The 21,089-nt window shown below is 44.3% G+C and overlaps 1 protein-coding gene across 1 annotated transcript in view; it reads left to right on the forward strand.

Moving 5' to 3' along the window:
- Positions 1-732: 732 nt before the first annotated feature.
- Positions 733-21,089, forward strand: part of MRPL12 (mitochondrial ribosomal protein L12) — a 120,580-nt gene continuing 100,223 nt past the window's right edge. The window contains exons 1-2 of the mRNA XM_069655276.1: positions 733-1,066; positions 1,113-1,192. Of these exons, the coding sequence (XP_069511377.1) occupies positions 1,125-1,192 (68 nt within the window). The 5' untranslated portion in view covers positions 733-1,066; positions 1,113-1,124. The remainder of the gene's footprint in view (positions 1,067-1,112; positions 1,193-21,089) is intronic.

The raw sequence follows: 21,089 nt of genomic DNA on the forward strand, positions 1-21,089 counted from the left end.
GACTGCACATCTTGTTAAAATCCAAGCCGCTTGACTAGAATCCATTCTTTCATAACCAGTTCAGGTTTTCATTGTTGCAAGGTCAAAAGAATATTTGGAATATCATTTTGTGAAATGTTATGTACAGCCTTATATTTTTTTATTTTAATGCAGACTACTTTTTTTAAATAAAAATATATATAGTCAAGTTGAAAACAATTACGATTTGTATCTTTGCCATTGCGACTGTATTCTTTTTCACATGTATAAAAAGAGGGGGGCGGTTCCCAGAACGTGTTTTGTTTCAGACTAAGGTGTGTCAAACGTTTTAATCCATATTTGACTGCTTGCAAAAGTAGAGGAAGCTGAGGCGACGTAACAGTGAACCTGCGGTCTTGTCGCATAATTGTTACATGCGCTAAGCAATCGGGCGTCCTCTGAGTTCTTTATAATCCGAAATAATTGAGCACGAGAGAAGGGCAGCATCAGCTCCATGGCTACAGAAAGACTTGCGCTCATCACAAACTCAGACACGCTCGCTTTCACCACGGGTTCTGACACCACGACCCTCAGTAGTATCCACACAGAACATTCATGAACCTGCCTTCCTTGAAGATTCTATGTGCAGCGCAGCACGTTCCAACTTCCAAGCCTGTCACGCAACACGACGACTCTTCTAGAGCGCAGGCGCACCGTGCCATTGCCAATGTCTTTTGCCAATAAAGTTATCCAAAGAAGCTGTGCATGCCGGGTAGGTCAGCCTGGAGGACTCCATGTGCGGCAACAATAGAGTTCCACTGGGGGATAGAGCGGCCTTAGCATCCACCGGTGTATACCTGGAACTTGCGCCCCCTCGTATCATAGGAAGCCACCCCCCTTCTGCACGGTGGAGTAGCCCACGTGAACATTAAGGGGAGCCGCTTTCTTTCCCGGGGGTTCTTTCCAAGCTACCAAGGTGGGAGTGAGTTCTGCACAAGCGTCCCAGAAATTAGGTTAGATAGTGAAAAACCTAGAATCCGAGGGAAATTGTGCAGCACAGTGGGGAGGGAGTCGCATAGTGTATAAACTGGCATACTATTTAGGACGACCCCTGCCCCCCGTGTTAAATTAAGAGATAATTAAACTAATACCCTCCCCTTTTAACAATGCTGCCCGCCTGCCACTGGGCTCGTTTGTGCCTGAAGTTGAGGATCACACCCGGTATTCTGCACAGGTAAGGTTGCTAGAAATCTAGGCAGCTTTTTCTGCTCTTTTGTTTCTGCTAGCTGCTACACACGGTGCCAAATGGATTTTTTTGTTCAGATTGAAAGCACTTTAGTGGTTTGTAAATTATACAGTCTGCAGCTAATTGGGAAATCACTGCAATAATAAACACTACAGGGAATCTGTAATGTGTTTATTTTGAAGTTTTGTACGCTTCAAAGGGGGGCAGAAGGTGTGGACCCTTTCCAGGTGATGGAAGTGCATTTTCCAAATCTTCTATTGCTCAAATACCTATGGTGAAGACGCATACCTAAACTGGGGATATAGTGAAAATAAGCACTGTTTATATAATGACACAATTAACAATGATTTATAGACCACATTATGCAGTGTGCCATCATGGGCAGGGTTGCCCGACATTAGCATGGGGTGAAGAAAGGTCCATGCTCTTTAGAGGGAGTCTGAGAGGAAGGCAGCTCGGGGAGGGGATGGCAGGGGCTGTCGTGACAGTTTCAGATGAGCCTGGGTAGATAATTTGTGTTTTTCCAGAGGTATGTATAAGAAGCCAGGGTTGAAGTTGTCCAGTGGGAGTTTGTTCCAATGTTTGGATCCAACAGTCAGCAGTGTTTGCCCCTTCTCTCAACGCTGATTTCTCTTAATATTGGGATTGGTCAGGTCTACTGGGGCAGATCTGAGGGTTCTGTTGTTGCTTGCTTATAGAAAGCTATGTTGCTTGTATGACTTCTATGGCCTGTGCAGAGTTGTCTTGAGGGTTGCCATGGGCTAGTTATAGTACAAGGTCTGAACACACACATTAATCTGGTTGCTTTTTTTAAATGTACTTACAGCTGATGGAGCAGGTCCCTGTATCCTTTGTAGGTGGTGTTGCAGTACTTTAGTCTTGTCGCTATCAGGCACTTGATCACTTCTATTTTCTGTGACACTCATAGATAAGGCATACTTGTTTTGACTGTTGGGGGGGGGGGGGGGTTGCGATCAACTTCATTGATTTGTGGGATGTAGGAAAGGTTGTTTTAATAGCGTTGCTATATTTCTCACTTTTTAGCTTCAAGTGGTAGGCCATCTTAAACGTTAGGGCATTAGTTTCAGGAATGACGAAGCAGGTGATGTGTGCATTCATGCAGAGATGATCAATTATCCAATTGTTGGAGGAATGTGGTGATGGCGTCATTTCCACATCTTTAAGGTATGCTTTCAGGAGGATCTAGTAGTCGTTGATCCACATTTGAAAAGTGGATGTGAAGGACCGAATTACACATTACATGGGTCTAGCTTTGACATTCATAAACAACTGGGATTCTGACGACAGTTCAGTGGACTAGAAGGAGATGTATAACATGGTATGAGCACTCCCGTAGGTAGTTGGTGGCTCACCTGAGTGTGACTGCTGAGTAGGCCCGTGGTGCCATGAAACCTTTTAATGAGCTGTAAGTGGTTGACTGCATCGAATGCAATTGAGAAGTGTAATGGGGTTATAGCGTCTGGGATGTTGTCATGGCATTCCAATATTTTCTCATGTAAATGAGACCTGCTTCTGCACTTCCTTGTGGTCAGAATCCCAATTGATCATCGTGGAATAGGTTGCAGCTCTTACTGCTGTTTTATGTGCTGAGAGGCCTTTATTTTCTCCAATATTTTGGCAAGAAAAGGAATGTTGCAATTTGGGCAATTGTTGTTGGCAATGGTGAGGCCAGCCTTTGTTTGTTTGAGGAGCACCGTGCCCAGGGCTGTTTTAAATGGCTTTAGTGTCAATACTGCTGGTTAGCAAGGTTTAGTGATGTAAGTTTAATATTCTACAGAATGGAATGTTTTGTCTACTCGCCGTGTCTCTGCCTCGCGTCCATGTTTAGATTTCCGCTTCCGTGGGTGCGATGCAGAGCAGTGGCGGTTGGAAGTTGTGCGGTACGGGAGCTCCGTGCGTGCCTGTTATAATAAACCTTATCTGCACTTACCTTGCCTCCTGCCTCATTCTTCGAGGATGGGATAAGGTGCTTGAGGACAGGCCCGCGCCGGAGGAAGCGCCAGTGTTTTTCTGCTTCTCTGCCGGCTAATCCGAAACATGTGCACGTCGTTGGGAACAGCAGTCAGCTGTCCTCCCAGGATCTTGACGGGCCAACGTAGACACACAAGGACACCTGGGGCGTGTCGTCGGCCTCCCCCTGCAAAAGATCGCAGGGAGGCACTATTGTGATCAGCACGCTAGTATTTGGCCCCGCCCCCCCTACTTAATTGACGCGCCATACAGAGGTGAGGAGGCGGCGTGGAGGGAGGAGGAAAGGAGTGAAGGCTGATCTTCCTTTGACTGGTAACCCTTAAGGTCCTGAAAAAGGGGGTGTGGGGGGGAAAGGGAAGCTTAGAAATTATTAAACCCTCCAAGTTTATGGTTTAACTGAGCCTTCAACAAATCCACTAGAGATAACATTTGAATATTTCCCTGAAGGCCCACAAGCCTCATTGTGATTAGCCAAGCGCTGACGAGCCAGGTTGGCCACTTAGAAACAGTTCAAAGCATATAAGCAAGGAAAAAGGTTAATCTTGAAGAGTCTTGAAACAGACTTTCCACATGCCATATGTGCATCGCTGTCCTAAAAACTATTGAACATAGTCCAGTATGCACTTTGTCAAAACCAAGGACGAGACTCAACAGGCAAAGTACTTTTCAGTTGTTACATTCTCCTTGTTGCAGTGTACCAGCTCAACACCTTCAACATGACTGCGGCAAGCATGGCGGCACCTCCTCCATTCTTACCAGAAGCTGGCACACCTATCAGTAGGTGGAAAAAACTGTTCGACACTTATCTTGTTGCAATAGGAGGGGAGGAATTTGCTCCGGCAATAAAGGAAGCCATTCTTTTGCACAACTTAGGTGCTGAAGGCCGCAGTGTGTACGATGGGCTGCCTGAACCACCGCAAGAGGGTCAAGGTGAAATGGACGCATATAACATAGCCGAAAGAAAATTGACAATTCACTTGGAGCCTAAAAAGGACACTACGTTTGAGAGACACACATTTGGCAAGAGAGTGCAAGAATCTCAAGAACCAGTCGAGAACTTCGTGGCTGCCCTGAGTCACTCCTGTGATTTTGGCCCGCTCACTGACTCGCTCATACGAGACCAGTTAGTTCTCTGCCCTAGTAGTCTCAAAATTCAAGAGAGGTTGTTGTCTAGTGACCTGCAATTGGAGGCAGCAGTGGAAATGGCACAGAGTATGGAGCAAACAAGCAAATATATGTTAAACATGAGAGCTGACCAGTCAGGAGGCGAAGTGGCAGCAGTAAGGAATTCAAGCTCAAGGAAGCCGAACGCTTTCAAAGAGGTCAAGTGCTTCAAATGTGGCAGCAACCGCCATATCGCTTCAAGTATGTTTTGCCCAGCAAGGAACATCAATTGTCTGAAATGTAAGAAAAGGGGACATTTTGCTAGAGTCTGCAAAGAGTCTGGGCAAGTTAACAATGTGGAAGTGGGGATGCCTGAACAAGAAGAGTCCCGTTGTTCAATTCCAAAGCAAACATGTACTGGAAGTTGCAGAGCTGTATCCCAGAGGGAAAGGACCGACAGATGTGTTCTTAATCGAAGGCAGGGTTGTGACCATGAAGGTAGATAGTTGCTCACCATGGACCCTCATATCAAGAAAGACATTTGAAGGATGCGTACAAGGAAGGGATGAGCAATTAGAGGAACATATGATTGAATCTCATGCCTAGGGGAACGTTAAGATCAAGGTGCTGGGAAAGTTTCAAGCTTCCATAAAGTACAAGGGTCGCAGTTGTGAGGCTGAGGTGTACGTGACACAGGAAGGGTCCTCTATTAGGGTGGGCGGAACAGAGGAAGTTGGGCATAAGAATACAGGCCAACGCAGAGTATCCCATCTCTGTTGCTGAAGTAAAGGGTAAGTGGGAGCAGGAGTATCCCAAAGTATTTTCAGAAAATTTGGGATGCTAAAAGGATTCCAGCATGAGATTGTACACAAAGTCAGGAGGAGGTGAAACGGGAAATACATAAGTTGTTACAAGGAGGCATCATTGAGAGAATAGACAGCTCCGAATGGCTCTCACCAGTGGTTGTAGCGGCAAAGTCCAACGGTGAAATCAGACTGTGTAGATCTGAATAGAAACATTGTGGTTGAAAAGCACCCTCTCCCTAACATTGTAGAGAAACTGACTCTCGAGGGGGCCAGTATATTTTCCATAATAGACTTATCCCAGGCTTACCACCAGGTGATTCTGTTGGAAGTATTAGAAAGGTTGGATGAAGCTGGGCTGACTGTGAGGAGGAGTAAATGCAAAATAAAGGTGGAGAGTGTGGAATTTATTGGGCATGTGGTTGACAAAAATGGTGTGAAATCCAGAGAAAGTTTGGTAGAGGCAATTAAGAATGCACCCCGACCGGAAAATAAGGAACAATTTCCTAGGACTTGCAGAATATTATGACAGATTTGTCAAAGACTTTGCTAGCCTGTCAACACTGCTGAGCGTTCTACTGAGTAAAAGAGTGAAGTTTGAATGGAGAACAGTGTGTGAGGGGGCATTCGATAAGGTTAATGAAGCGATTATAAGTGCACCCTCAATTGGGAAGTTTATGCCATATGAATTGTGTGTTCTGGTAGTGGATGCAAGTGGTGTGGGTCTAGGTGCGACCTTGTTACAATATGACAGAGAGAATGTAGAGAGAGTAATTGCGTTTTGCTTCGCGTCCTCTGAAAGGTGCTGAAGTTAACTACTCTATTGAAAGGGAAACACTAGCGATGTTTTGGGCCATCTAACACTAAGTATTTCTTGTGGGGAGAAAATTTGTGGTAAGGTCTGATCACAAGCCCATGGTTCAAATGTTTGAGCGTTCCAGGTGGGCAATGGGATCGCCAAGGATCAACAGGTGGGGCTTAGGATTGCAGTTGTACAACTTTGAAGTGAGTTATCTGCCTTGGAAGAAAAACTTAGTGGCAGATTATTTGTCTAGACCTCATGTAGAAAAAGAAGTGGTTGAAGATGTTCTGGATGAAGAGGTAGTAGCAGAGGTAGATTGTGCAGTAACACAGGAAATGTGGTTGCAGGAACAGCAGAAGAATGAAACCTAAAGAAGGATCTGGACAAAACCCTTCTGTTATGGTGGGAAATCAAGGAAGAGCTATATCTGATGAATAAGTTATGGAGAGGACAGTTTTGTGTACCACCAGAGGGAATTGGAACAATGCTAGTAGAGTTGGCACACCAATGTCATCCAGGTGAGGGAGCGATGAAGAGGAAACTAAGGCAAAGTTATTGGTGGCCCTGCATAGGTAAAAAGGCAGAGATGAAAGTGAAAGAGTGTATGATGTGTCAGTCTAGTGATAAGTGCAAACTAGTACGTGAAACGCTGCTGATTCCCCACACCATCCCGGGGCAACCGTGGGTAAAATTAGCGGTAGATATAATGGGCCCCATTACAGGATTAGGAGAAGGTTTCAAATATCTGCTGGTATTAGTAGATTACCATTCTAAATGGATCGAATGGAATCGGTGAGAGAAGTGACTGCGAATGACTTCAGTTTCTGGAGGGTGTTTTTATGAAAGAGGGGGTTTCATCTGAGCTTGTGTCGGACAATGGAGTGCAGTTCGTATCAACAAGAATGAAGACATTTTTGGCGAGTTATGGGATAAAAAACACAAGAACAGCATTATACCATCCCAGGGCGAACGGCCTAGTATAAAGAGTAAACGGGTACTTGAAGGGAGGAATCCAGATGGCGTTGCGTATGAGGCAACCATGGAGGGAGGTGTTGAAACATGTTACGTGGAGCTATGTAACGACTCCACATTCTATAACAGGTATTGCTCTGTTTATTTCTCTCAAGGGGAGAGAACCTGGTACCAAACTCTGCCCGGGATGGCTTGGTATGGCAAGGGCAGTTGAAGTACATAGGAAAGAGATAATGAGGTTGATTGAAAGTGGACAAGTTAAAAATAAAGAACACTTTGATTCTAGGAAAAATGTGAAGGTAAGAGAATGGAGTGTGGTGGGTGAGGAAGTCTTCATAAGGAATCCCCGATTTGTGGAGAAATGCACTGAGAGTAAGTTCTTGGGACCAAAGAAAATATCTGGTGATGGTGCTAGAGGGAGGTGAAGTGTGGTCGAAAGGGAGGCTGGCGAAAGCTATTTAAGTGCGTGGAATTGGTATGAAGGAGCTATCTAGGGATGATACCAAGAGCAGTGATACTTCTACTGATTGCTCTCAAAATGTTGTTCGGGCTGATGTGGATGAGGAGGCTAGTGTGTGCAAGCAGAGTGTAACCACAAAAGGAAGGGTAACTAGAAAACCTTTATGGCTGGGAGTCTATGTGTATTCAGTCGGCACATTATTTATTTTCATGGGCAGTGCTCCAGATAATATTTTGAGGTGGGAGTATTTTACGCATGATTTTTCAAATTAGAGAGTAAATGCAATTTCAAGAGAGTAAAAATGAGTTTTCTCCTCTGCAAGAGAATAAAACGTATCCAACACATACACCCAATGCATACGTAAAATTAGACCCATAGACCAAAAGCGCTGTAGATCAAAGTTGTCTGGTTTATGCAGAGTCCACTCCACATGCAAACGGCACATCCCTCTGGGCACATAACAGCACATCACTCCACTTGATAAAGGCATATATCCTCCCTGAACATGCTAGCTACGCATCTCCTCTTGACACATATTAACGAGTACGCCAAGTACTCTAGTCACATGGTAAAGGCACATCTACTTTCAGCATTTTCAGAGATGTGCTGTTAGCATTTGAAGAGCAAATTTGTGTCATTTGCATGTGCGCATGCTAACAGTACATCTCTATGCACATGCTAATGGCAGACATTGTTTTCACGTATTGATAGAACATGTTCTTTTTAGCAAGCTTGATATTTGTACACTTTAACAGGACATATCTTTACCCATAGTGACCTCCAATCTCTTCTCTGCGCATGCTATTGGCACATCTCTTCTCGTCTGCTAATGGTGCATCTTCTCTGCGCACATACTAATGGGACAACTCTCTGTACATGTGATAACTGTGCCCATGTGCACAGAGATGTGCATGCCTTCTACACACATGCTAATGGGACGTATCCTCTCTGCACATGCTAACTGTACATCCCATGCCTGCACGTACTAACTGCACATCCTGTGCAGCGACGGAATGTGCAGTTAGCATGTGCAAACTCCACATCCTGTCTATGCAGATGCTAACAGCACATCTCGGCTCTGCATGCTAATTGCCCTTCTGTTCCATGGCACGTGCAAATGACACATCTTTACTAAGTACGTACTATGGGGACATTTCTTCTCTGTGAGTGCTAACGTAGCATCTCCTCTGCCCATGCTATAACAGCACATCTCCTCTCTGCCAGTCACGGCAGGGCTCCCTTCTGCACAGGCTAAAACGTTGCATCCAAAGAAAGGGTGGAACGCTACTGGGCAGGAGGACGGCCTGCACTACCCAAGTTCCAATTACGTGACGCAGCCATGATTGGTGTGGCGCAGAGGGAAGACCGCAGAGGAGTCTCTTCTTTCTTACAAGAAATGCAATAATGAATAATGACCGTTCACACAAGTTACTATCAGCGCTGGAAATTGACAAAATGAACTGGGGCCAAATGTACCCGATATTTATTTTTTTCCTTATTCAGCCTGATTCGAACATGTCCATGCCAGCCCCCACCACAATGCCCAACAGTGCTCACCTGGCATTCTCCTGTGTTTTGCTCTAATAAATTAAGTACCATTCAAAATGGGATAATAACTGTTACCACAGTGCTTAAAAAGCGCTATGTAAGAACACATACTCCCTTTCGACCTGTTATTGGCATAGCGTCCTTACACATGCAGCAGCACATCTCCTCTCTGCACATGCTAACTGAGCATCTCTTTTCTGCATGCGCCAGTGGCACATGGCCTCTCTACATGTGCTATTGGCAAATATATTCAGTTCAGGCTAATGGAACCGTTCACCCCTGCATGGGGTAATGGGCTATACCACGAGGGATGGGCCATTACCCCAACAGCAAGCGCACGTCTTACTACAGACAGCATACCTTTATAAATTATACATTACAGAGCAGGTTTACACCAGGCAGCACGTAAAGGAATAATTGCAGATGTGTTGGCTCCCGCCCCTTTATTTCAGCACTTTGAGGGGAGAGGTGCGGGTGGCTGGTGGCTTGTTAGAGTAAGCCGACCTACCTGACCTCTCTCCCATGCAGGGGCACAACAAAACCTACATTTCGTGGGGCGGGGGGAGTTAAGTCGTGATGGGAGGGGCCACTTCAGAAAATAGGCAGGGCAAACTTGGAGGCTCTGCCCCCACTGTTCTACCCAACTCCTCCCATGGTCTGGTGTGGGGAAGAACTATTGAATAGTATATTTTAAAGCGCAATATGCAGGGGTGATGGAAGATTTTCTTGAAAGTAACAGCTTTAAAGTTTTACTGCGTTTGTTCAAGTACATTTTTCTGAGCACACACAGTAAAACATTAACACCGCCCGTTTGGGGGAAAGACTTCCTCACCTCCCTGCCTATCAAAATGAAGTGCGCACATCCAGGGGTGCACCTAGGCTAAAATGTAGGCTGGGGCTAACCCTTCAAATGGTGGAAAAGGCACTAGCTTCAGAGACTGTGGAGGAATGGCAAACCTACTTGTGTAGGGGCATCTAACTTCATTACTCATTGTAATAAGAATATTCTAGTGCAGCTTCAATGTTACAATCAGTTAACTGCTCTCTCCTTTGAGTTTGAAACGCCCACTTCTTGCAGAACCTGAAGGTCCTAGAAAGTGTGAAAATGGCAGATGGTGTGCAATGAAAGACTCAATATCCTAGCATAATGGGGCTTTGCAGAGTGTGGGGCAGTACTCTGGACGGCCCAAGCACCGTCAGTGGCTGGGAGCAACAGGGGAGAAAATGTATGTTGGTTCTACCACAGTCCGATATACTAGAATCTCTGGTGCACTGACTGGCTTGTGACACTGTCTGCCTGTCAAATCCAGTGTTACAAGAATGGGGGCGGGCCAGTGCAGCAATAATGCAATTATGCAGCAGTATTGGAGCCACTAGCAGAGGAGCACCAGTATACACCAATGTGTGCCTACACTTATTACAACTGTCATTTTGTAAGGGTGTAAACCTATATGCACTCCAATTTTTGCAATTGAAGTCAGGGTGAGATTACATCATTTGCCCAGCATCACACACTTGCGCTAAACAGCGAAGCTGGGATTTTAACTCACTCTTTCAATTTGGGCATAGCCACCTTCTTCGGCGCTTTACTTGGAACAAAACTTGGGTGTCAAGACCTACAATTATAATGTCCTATTGAGTTTACTTGCATAGTAAAGCATCAAAACATGTAAATCCTTATAGCAGCATTTTGTGCCAAAATAAAATCACTGTACCTTATTTTCCACATCCTGCAAGGGAAACTAGAAGATGCAAAAGGGAAAACATCCTTGATTTACCCACTTCATTTTCAGTGCTTTCAAAACGCTCCAAAAAAGTTTTGTTATAAACTCACTTAGGTTTGGAGATTCGTCACAAACTTCCAGCGTGTTATGTATGGTTATTAAAGAATATTCAACTTAGGACATTAAAGCAAACTTTACTTTTTAGCATATCAAGCTATTAGATGATATGGGTATGAACACATTTTAAAAGGGTGCATGCTTTATTGTGTTGCTCGCTTAGCTGTCAGGTTTGGTCTTTCAGTTAGAAATTCACCATGTGTAAGAAAGGCTAGGCGGCTGACAAAAGAAATGCTAGTGGTGGAAAGTATTTTTTTAATGAATAAATCGAAGCGTACGCAGTAGAAAATGAATTCATGTGTATTTGTCATAATTTCATACGTAAAAAGGCTCATTACGCACGTTATCTGCAGGACTGTTCATGGGTCATCTATATAGTTTATTTGTGTTTTTCTGTAATGGCTATTATCTGTCATTCTTTGTCTTCTTTATAAGGGGGGGATATGTAGTGATGTAAGTTTAATATTCTACGGAATGGAATGTTTTTTCTTCTCGCCGTGTCTCTGCCTCACATCCATGTTTAGATTTCAGCTTCCGTGGGCGTGCGGCAAAGCAGTGGCGGTTGGAAGCTGTGCGGTTCGGGAGCTCTGTGCGGGCCTTTTATAATAAACCTTATTTGCACTTACCTTGCCTCCTTCTTACACAAGGCGTTACAAATGTCTGCGATAGGTTACACTAGTATGTGCATTCATTCCTTCATTACGGATGATGCAGGATGTTATTATGTTGCTCCACTGAGGCTCTAGCCTTCATGGTTAAGTTGTAAATGTCAAGATTAGAGAAAGTGGCAAAGTTGAGGGATTTGCGCAATGTGGTTTTGTCAGGTGAGGGGGGAGAGGGGTAGGTGAGCTAGTTAGATGCTTAATGTTACACATTCTCTTCACCTTATCCTGGACAGATTTGTCACAACTGTGCCACTGGAGCACCAATTGGTACCCATTTTGGGCTATTTGAACTAATTCATTTCCATAATCCTCCCCAGAAAAAAACCTATTCATATTTTTGTCTTTACTTTTTGTTTGCCAGACTTTGGAACTTCCTTATTTAATTTCACAAACAACATATCCCACAATTCACCTTGTGGCAGTTCTCATTTACTGGCAATTCCTATGTAGCCGTCTTAGAACTGCGATTTCCCCCTAAGCCTTGGAGATGAGTGCTGCATTTACTTTCCCAGGACCAGAGACGGAAGAGGCTGTCATGGTGCATGCTCCCAAAACCCTGAAACTGGTGAGCCCATCCCGGACTTTGGCTTCCTTGGGGACTTCCCAGGCCCCAGCTATGCTCACCTGGACTCGGTCCTGGCACCGCTGGCGCCAGGAACATGGTAGGTGCTAAATACATGGGCCATATACTTGGCTCTGAGGGGCTGAGCCATTCAGTACAAGGTGTGGCCTGGGACTACTTTACCTGGAGGCAGGATACGGTTAATGGGTTATATATATGTGGGAGTACTTGCAAGGCTATTTAAACTGCACCCTGCAAACTGAACACGCTTCACGTTATTCTGCACTCCTGCAGCGTAACACTCACCGTGTCGGAACATCCTGAACTGCCGCATCTGTAGAAGATCAGAACTGAAGGTACCCTCTCGGGTAGCTACTCGCCTGAAATCGGCCAGCTCTACGAACTCCATTGCGCAGTTCTTCATCATTCCAGCATCGCGCCGCAACTCAACCCGTCAAGCGGCTCTTCCATCTTCTTCCTGGAACTGTGCCGCACCTGCCGAACAGAACAGACAAAGCAGGTTAGTCACAAACAGTAAGGAAAGCTAAATACAGCGAACAAATAGCGCACCCCACACAGCGCTATACTTACCAGCTGGAATTCTGCTCATCATTGTCAGGAGAGTCATCCATCATCCGAAAGCCGCTTAAGCCGCACCTGAAAGACCAGAACGAACATTAGATATCTCGAGCAGAAAGACTTAAGGCAGCTATTTCAAGGAGTTATTGGAATAGAGACTTACCTGCTTACTCCGGCCTTTCCACTTCAGCAATCTCCATCGGATCAATGAAGTAACTAGATCCTGGAAAGACTGTGAAACCATGCCCCTGCCAGAGTGTGCAGGACGGAGAGCTCGCCCATTAAAAAACCAAGGTGAGGAAGAGAAGGGAAAATCGGAAGGAGGGGAAAACCAAAACCAGCTCCATTCAATTGGCTAATATCTTGTTTCGACTTGCAGACGAACATCTCCTGAGGCAAGAACGAAGGGAGGATGCGAGCTAGCACCCTCAGTTTAGCAGAGCAACACCAGTGCAGACATCATCCTTCGAACACGAGCACGCCCCCGTGGAGACCAGGTGGGCGTGACGGAGGCAGATAGTTTCAGGTGTGCTGGTCCAGGTGTTGCTAATGAGCCGGCTTCAATACAGGGCTCTTGCATTGAGTTTGCTCTGAGCCCCTTGTGCTTTGATCCTTGGACCTCTGCTCTGTCCTGTTGCATCCAGAACCTGCTCCTGTTTCAGTACATTGTGCTCCCTGCCTTGCAACCCTGCTACTCTACCTGCACTCCCCTGCCGTCTGTCCTGCACTTCTGTGCTTCCTGCATTGCAGCCCTGCTCCCCAGTTTGCCGTCCTCTATTCCCTGTCTGCAGCCCCTTGCTCTCTACCACCAATTATTTTGTTCCTTGTTCTATGCCCATAGTCCGTGTTACCTGGCTTTAGCTTCCTAGATTCCAGTCCTGAGTTTCTTTGCAATCTGTCTACGGTCCTGCCCTTGTTGTTCCAGTCCATAGTTAAAGTTCCTTGTTACCAGTCTGCAGTTCAGTCCTTGCTATGCTAGTCCAGATTTTCGTCTTCAGTTTTCTTGTTCCTGGTCTATAGTTCAGTCCGCTGTTCCTTGCTTCCGGTCTTTAGTGTCTAGTCTGCAGTTCCAGTCTCCTGTACCATTGCACTTAGATTATTTTCTTCTTTCTTTTCCCCTTTCATTCCTGAACTTGGCTTACTTTGTCTTTCTATTTTTCCCTGGATATTTCTGTTACTGTTTTTGTCCCCACTTGTGCTTGTGTAATTTCTTTTGTTCAGAGTTTGGCTGCTGGGTTTCCCAATGCCTGCCCCTTATCTTTGTAGCGTTTCAATTTTCTACCTGATGCCATATTTTGAACAGTGTCCTGGGTCCTGCTTCAGGAAGCAGTCATTGTTCCATTCCTGCCGGCCCGTACAGGCTTCAGTTTTGTGAGTACTGTTTCCCTGTTTGTGCCTTAGATTCCGGGTCCAGACACTGACACCCACTACTGCTGCTCCTTTCAATGAACATTCAGAGTGGTGCCTTGTAACAGTAACCGGCTCAGAAGGCTGGAGTTTCACCAGAGCCTGTGGGGAAAATCTCCCCTCATTCTGTGTATACCTAAAGTGTTTCTTACTTGTAATCCCTGACCCTTTCTGTTCACTGCATTTGTTGCCTGTCTGTAGTACTTGTCTATCCTTTTCTTGTCGGCAGGATTCCCTACACTCCTGTCTCTTCTGCACTTTTCTCCCCTCGGCTTTGTGGGCACATTTCTGCCCTCAAGCCCCTAACAAGATTAGGCTAATTCATGTGCAAGGATTACAGATTGGTGTTGGGAGAGGATTGCCGAGTTCAGTATATACTTTGAAGACTGCCACAGAATGAGTTTGTGTTTTGGTTTTGATAAAAACTTTCCTTTTTCCTTTCAGTTGTGAGGTGATCTTCTTTGAGGATTATGCATCTTAGTTTTTCGTTGGGAGGTAGAGGTTTGCGCCGTTACTGTTCAAGATTTCCAATGGTTCTTATCTTTTTGAAGTAGCTGTTTTTTTCATGATACTCTTCACTAGTTTAATTGATAACAGGTTTATGGATTGGGCCCCAGCAGAGCTAATTATGTCGAGGGTTCCTGGTGGCACAGAGGTGAATGAGGTCAGGTCTCTACTGGGACTGGGCTGGGTGCCATTTTCTTTAGTTTTGGTTTGTCAGAATATTTTGTGGTCTCATTGAATTTGGCTGTTGGTCTTTTGTTCACTGAACCCTAGAATGCAGCAATCCCATTAATTCAAGCAGAGTTTATGATCGGACGAGTTGTTCAGGCAGATGTTTGTAGATTAGTTTCATTGTTTTACTGGGTGGGTTTCTTTACCAAAGGAACGAACTGCACGTTGCTTATAATCTGCAACAACGGAAGTCATTTTGATGTTAGAGTGGTCCAGCCAGATGTTAATATTCTCCAGTATAAGTATTTTGCTGGCTTTCATTTGGAGGTTAGTAATTAGGCCAGGAAAATGGTGTTGCTTTTTGGGGCATTGCAAACCATTAGACCTGTTAGTGCAGTATTCTGATTGGGACATTAGCCCAGCTGTTTTTCGAAGCACTGGGTTGGATCCACTTGCATATGATGTTAAGGCTTAACAGAAACAGCAAGGCAAAACCTTACTCTTTGTTTCTGGTGCAATTGTTGACCAGGATTTTGTTTTGTGGGGCTGGATGAGGTGTAGCCTGTAAAAAGGTTTCACTCATGCCAAGTATATATTGGCTGAATCGCCAACCTCCAATTGAGGATGTCAAATGTGATGGTGTTGGTCTTTTTTGTGCTGGCAGAGACATCAGTACTCTAAGCAGCTCCATTGAAAGCTAAGATTTGAGCAGATTAGAACAATGCCGCTGTATAAAAGAAAGGACCAGAAGGCATCCCATCCCTGTTTACGCCTCCATACTTTGGATTCTCCTCCTCCTTCTTAACATCAGACTCGCCCCCATTCAGGAAGGAACTCAAGACCTTCCTCTTCAAGGAATTGCACCTCTGCAACATCTAGAACGTAACCCCAGCTCTCCCTGTGGCCTGGGCCATTGGGGCCCTTCTATGCTCCCCTCCATTTGTAATGGCCCTTCCACTTGCCGCCACCTCCTAATGGCAGGTGCAAGCGTTCAACGACTCATGTGTAGATTTTTGCTTTCCCCACTTTTTCTGCCCACCTCTACTATCCTCTTCTATGTTAAACCCCTGGTTGCTCTTGCTTTTACTTGGCGCCAGCCCACTGTTGCCTGCGTATCTGGATTAGCATCTACCATCTTAGTCGTTGTTCCTTTGCTATATCCCTTGTTATTAACTCCCCCTTCTTGTAGTTTTCTCTAACTGTGTAAATGGCTCAGTTGATTTAAGATGAGAAGCAGGGTTCGTGCTAAAGGTATATCCAAATGATAAAAGGTGTCCTCTATGTGCTGCTGTTATTAAGATTGCTCCTAGCTGGAAAACATGGATTGGGCTATCAATGAGAGATAGGACCTACTTTATTATCCGCGACTGGCTGTTCTATATTGTTATCTTTATGCAGTACACTTGCCACAATTGGAGATGTCTGTTACTTTTTCCCTCTGTGGTGCATTTTCTGCCACACTTCTGTTTATCTGTCTTATTATTATTATTATGATTCCATTTATGTTTAATTTCTTTCTTCGTTTCTGCAGTCTCCTCTGTTGCCTAGTGAGGTAGTTGATTACACATCTAGCACTTGGTTTGAAGCTGACTCTGTGCAGGCATCCTCAACTGGTGCTACTTCCGGTAATAGTTCTCAGTCAATGTAATTTGTGCCTGTGATTCCTGCGGCGCGGCTACTGCAATTAATGCTTCCAGATCTTCATCTGCGTTGAAAGACTGGTTGGAGGAACCGTGTGAGGATTATTTCATAGCGAATTGTATGGCTGTGAGCTGTGCTTGTATTTCGATGTGGGTGGTTTGATTAACAGCTGACTCTTGGGACACATTTAATCCTCCATCAGTTGCACATAAATTGGGGAAGGCTGAGAGGCGTTGGGTCCCAGTGGATTCTGTGTGCACACTTGTATGAGGGTCTGTCGTTTTGTGATGGCTAGCATTATTGCTTACTGTCATTGTGTCTGAGGGTGCACCATTACTTAGGGGTTGTTAATTTCCCAACGTTTTCTTTAGAGTATAACGGAGCTCCAATAATCAGTTGTTATTGTCTATTGCTACAAGAGAAGAATTAGTATTGAGGTCAGTATTGCAATTCCCCAGGTGCATGTTCGTTTGTTCTTGAAGCACTTCTACATGAACGACTTCCTTTTCCACATTTATAGACTCGACTGGGGAAAAAGGATGTGATTCTCGTACTCATTTCTGCGGAACACTTTTTGCAGGGGCAGGGGGGGGAGGGAACCGGCTACAGCTTGTTTTAAAATACTGCTCTTGCCCATCTTGCTTTTCCTGTAAAGGGTATGGATAAGTAAGTTATAATTATTTTATTTTGCTCGGAATTTACCAGGCATACTTGCAGTTTTATTTTTTCTGCTTTATTTGTACTCGGGCACTACCTTTTGCCAGTATCGTAAGGAAGCAGATATAAGCGTTGCTGATATCAAACTATATTGTCAGAGCTAACAGCAGTACAAAAATAGCCAAATACGTTATAGTTGTAAGTCACAAGCTGTTAATGTTATCGGCAAACCGGGAAAAGGAGATATTACCTTCTCCTTATTAGTGGAGTTTTCATTAATGTTTCTCCCCCATTGGAGTAACACAGACAAAGAAAATTGTAATATGTTCGTGTGGGAGCAAAGACAGTTTGTAATCAAAGCAGACACGGCTTCCCAATTATCTTGTCGCTATGATGTAGCCAATTGTGGGAATGAAGAGCGAAACATTTAAAAGTGCAGTATCCACAAGGTCTGTGTGTCGTCCCACGTAGAGAACGGGCAGAGAAACAAACTGCGTCCTTCTCATACGCCACCAAAACACTTCTCCCACACTTGATGATGTCCCCAATGTGCAGAGTAACTCTTTCAGTCCGATTGTTTCCAAATGTACCAACTTCATTCTATTCTTAATTACATCCTCTATAAGGACTTAATACGTGGTTCTGATTTACAAGGGAATTAAAATGTTCTGAATCTAAGATGTTAATGTTTTGGGATTCACATTTAACATTCCCTTGTTGATCACAGGAGCTTTCAGCACAATACATGTGGGTGACTTTGTGAGGGGGGGGGCTTACTCCCAACAAATGATTGATTATGACCACCATCAAGACATTTGGCTTTGGAAAAGAAACCTACCTTTGACAACAAGCCATTACAAATTCTGGCATCACTGATGTTTCTCCCTTTGAGGAAGACCAATACTGGGTCCGTCCCCCCAACGGAGTCCTCGTGTCCTCCTGTTCCCCTGGGGCCCTTCTCCTGCCAGGTGATCCTCCTGGCTAATGTCACCCCCAGGGTCAGGATCAGGTAGCGACTGCCTTCCTCTGGCCACCTGGGAGGAGACTTGATGTAGGGTCTTTGTGAGGACTCTGCAGGATTCATCACAAGGCCCAGTGGGCAGCCTTGCCCCACTTCGCTCTTAACCCCTCAAACATATCCTATGTATTCTATTTTTTTTTTTTAAATCGGGCTCAAGCAGTTTGTCAAGAATAAACTATTTGTATTAACCCACCAATTCATTAGGAACTCCTATTTTTTTTATTTTTATTTGATCCCTAACCTAGATGTGTGTAGTGTACTGAATGAAGAAAAATGTGTACCCTCCCCTCATAGTGGCATTTTTCATAAGCTTTTGCGAACCATGCAATGATAAACTGAACTGAAGCTGCCACTGCGTAAACCTGCTTGGCTATCTGGAACAAAAGCCAACTCTTGAACATATCAGCCATATGATGCATATTTTGTCAAGGCAAGAACAAGGGTATTAGCCTAAAACGATTCCGATCAAGTATGTATGTATGTGTGGGACAATAATCCCATCCCTCGATGCACTTTTCACTTGCCTCGCAACTAGGTCCCATTGCTTCCTATTCGGGATCTAGCGTAATGAAGCCTGAGTATGAACAGTCTGACCCTGCTGCTTTCCCCAGTTTTCGAGAAATTCCAACCGCTTACCATCACTCCAAAACTGGGTTTGTACGTTTCGGGGTTTTTAAAGTTCTTTGAGCAGCATGAGGTTCATCCATAACTTTGCGTAAGTTGTCGATACATAAGGGGCAGTTTCACGATCCCTTGCATGTGTATATTTACCTCTACCATAAGTGGGTTCTATCTGTCTTTATCCAGTTTCTAGGAAAATACAGCTTTTACAAAAATAAACATTTGCTCGTAGCTGTTAATAATTTTTCTTCTGCCTATTTTCCAGGGAAAATAAATGTCCCATTTTAAAAAAATAAATAAAAAAATTTAAAAAAAGTTACACCAGAGGATAAAATGAAGTGCAGTCTGTGAATTAGTTGCAGCATAAAAGTGGCGAGATAAAAGGTTTTCTTTTCTTTTACGCTTGCAAGTGTGCTTGCCTACTAATCCTGCCAAACCTATAGCAGTAATATCAGAAGTACTAGTGCTATTACTATTGGTGATTGTGTCACTATGCACAATCCTACCAGCAGTAATATTCTACCATCGATAGTATTGCTATTTAGCAGCAATGTATTCTTGGCAGCAGGGGTAAAAATGTCAAATTGCAAGCTGACACTAGCTCGGATAAAGTCACTCGCCTCCCCGAATTATCCACATACATAAGGCAATCCATGTTGTACTTGCCATTATGAAGCCCGACTAGCAGGTTTTCGTTTTTAGTTCAGGATGTACGACCACGTTGTTGTACTGATGTATTTACTATTGGTTGTATTCCAAGCCTGGAATGAGGCCATGTGTTATAATGTGTGTCTCATGTTGAAGTTGGATGTGTTACGCTGGTTTCCTGGAGGTCCCTCCTGCTTACCGTATGATGTGTGATTTCTCGGAAATGCTTTGAACACCTGCTCTTGAAACCTTGCAAAACTCAGCAGTCACTCCCCAAATCTCCCCATGGTTGACATTGATTTCATGATACTCCTAGTAAGAAGCACCTCTTTTGTGACGGCTTAAAAACTAAACAGAAGTGCATTGTGGATTTTCGCTTTTTAATAGCGATACAGTATTCAACCGCAGTCGGGGCGCTCCCAATTTTTGGCTAATATGCAGAAGGCAGAAAAGTTATTTTCCCAGGATCACGCATTGTGAATTAAATCTGAACATGTGCTAGGGATTTAAATGGTGCCACTGCTGCCATGCAAACCAAGTTGGCTAACTTTCATGCTCCATGTATTGTTTATATTTGTATGACGCATGTGAACCTCTCTGAAGCAGCTCATATTAGTATTTTTTTTTTCTTGGTTTTGTTTTTTCTTGGGTTAATTCACTAGTCTGTTTCTAAGGGCTCTCAGTATTGGCAGGTAAGGAATTTTACATTCATGAGATAGTGATTTGCCTATGATTGCGCAATGTGGGTTAATTAGAACCTTAGTCGGTAGGTCACGCCTTTTGGAGAAAAAGGTACCAACAAGCCGCTACTGGTGAAAGGTTGGTCTGGATTTTAAGTAGAGCCAGCATGCAACTTATAACGTACAGAAGGATCCTGGTTTAGGCAGACAAAGTACTCCTTGGCCAAATCACACACCCTGGCTTTTAATTGGTTGTCCTTATTCAAACTTGGCAAGGGCTTAGGTTATACCATCGGCTCTTTTACAGTAATGACCCAACACTCTTAAGTATATCAAAAAAAGTTGAATGTGTGTGAGATTAACATCTGTGTCCCATTAAAATCCAAAAGTAAAATCTACATTATTTGTTGACTCCAGAAGAACATAATGCAGTCTCGAGTTTGTTGCAAGGATTAACTGCACATTGGTAATAGGGCAAAATCCTGCAGATCTTATTTAATCCTTAAATGTCAACATCCACTTTAGTTCTCAAGTGCTGGTAATAAAATAAATTAAGGTGCTATGTAGCAGGACTATTGAATCTCACCTTGATTGAAATGGTCTCTATTCTTGGGATGCTCATCAAATGACAGAACTTAGTTGAGGAGATAATTACAGTGGCACTCTACCCCTGTTGAACTTGCTGTTATTAAAGGAAGGAGGTGTTGGGGTGCCCAGAGGGCAAGAGAAGCTTGAGCTCGTTTTCTGTGAACATGGTATTTTGAATTGCCAGCTGTGCTGCACAAGTTTTGGGCCCCCCACCCCCCCAAGATTTTGGGCCATCTTGAACCTGTCTACTCACCTCTGCATAATGTCAATAACGCATCAAAATATTGATGAGGAATTGCATCCCTCATTATTAGTATTTCGACACTGTTGGTTCCTGTCAATAGAAAGTTAGCCTCCAGCTCCTTTGCATTCGATTATGACGTTGTCAAATTGAGTACCTTGCCCAAGTTCACTTTCATTCCCAAAAGCGTTGTGGATCTCCTCAAAGTAAATGCATTGGATCTGCCATTTCGACCAATATGTTGTCAGCTTGATGGTGATCTCATGTCCCTTTCCTTGAGACCCACTGCTTCCCATATGCAAGAGGCAGTGGCTCTGACTATTTCGGATCATTTGGGAGAGAGGGCCGTCCCTGTAGAACCGTGCAGCTGTCTCTCCC

Source organism: Ambystoma mexicanum, chromosome 3q (assembly GCF_040938575.1).
Source record: "Ambystoma mexicanum isolate Mex_15411 chromosome 3q, UKY_AmexF1_1, whole genome shotgun sequence".
NCBI lineage: Eukaryota > Metazoa > Chordata > Amphibia > Caudata > Ambystomatidae > Ambystoma > Ambystoma mexicanum.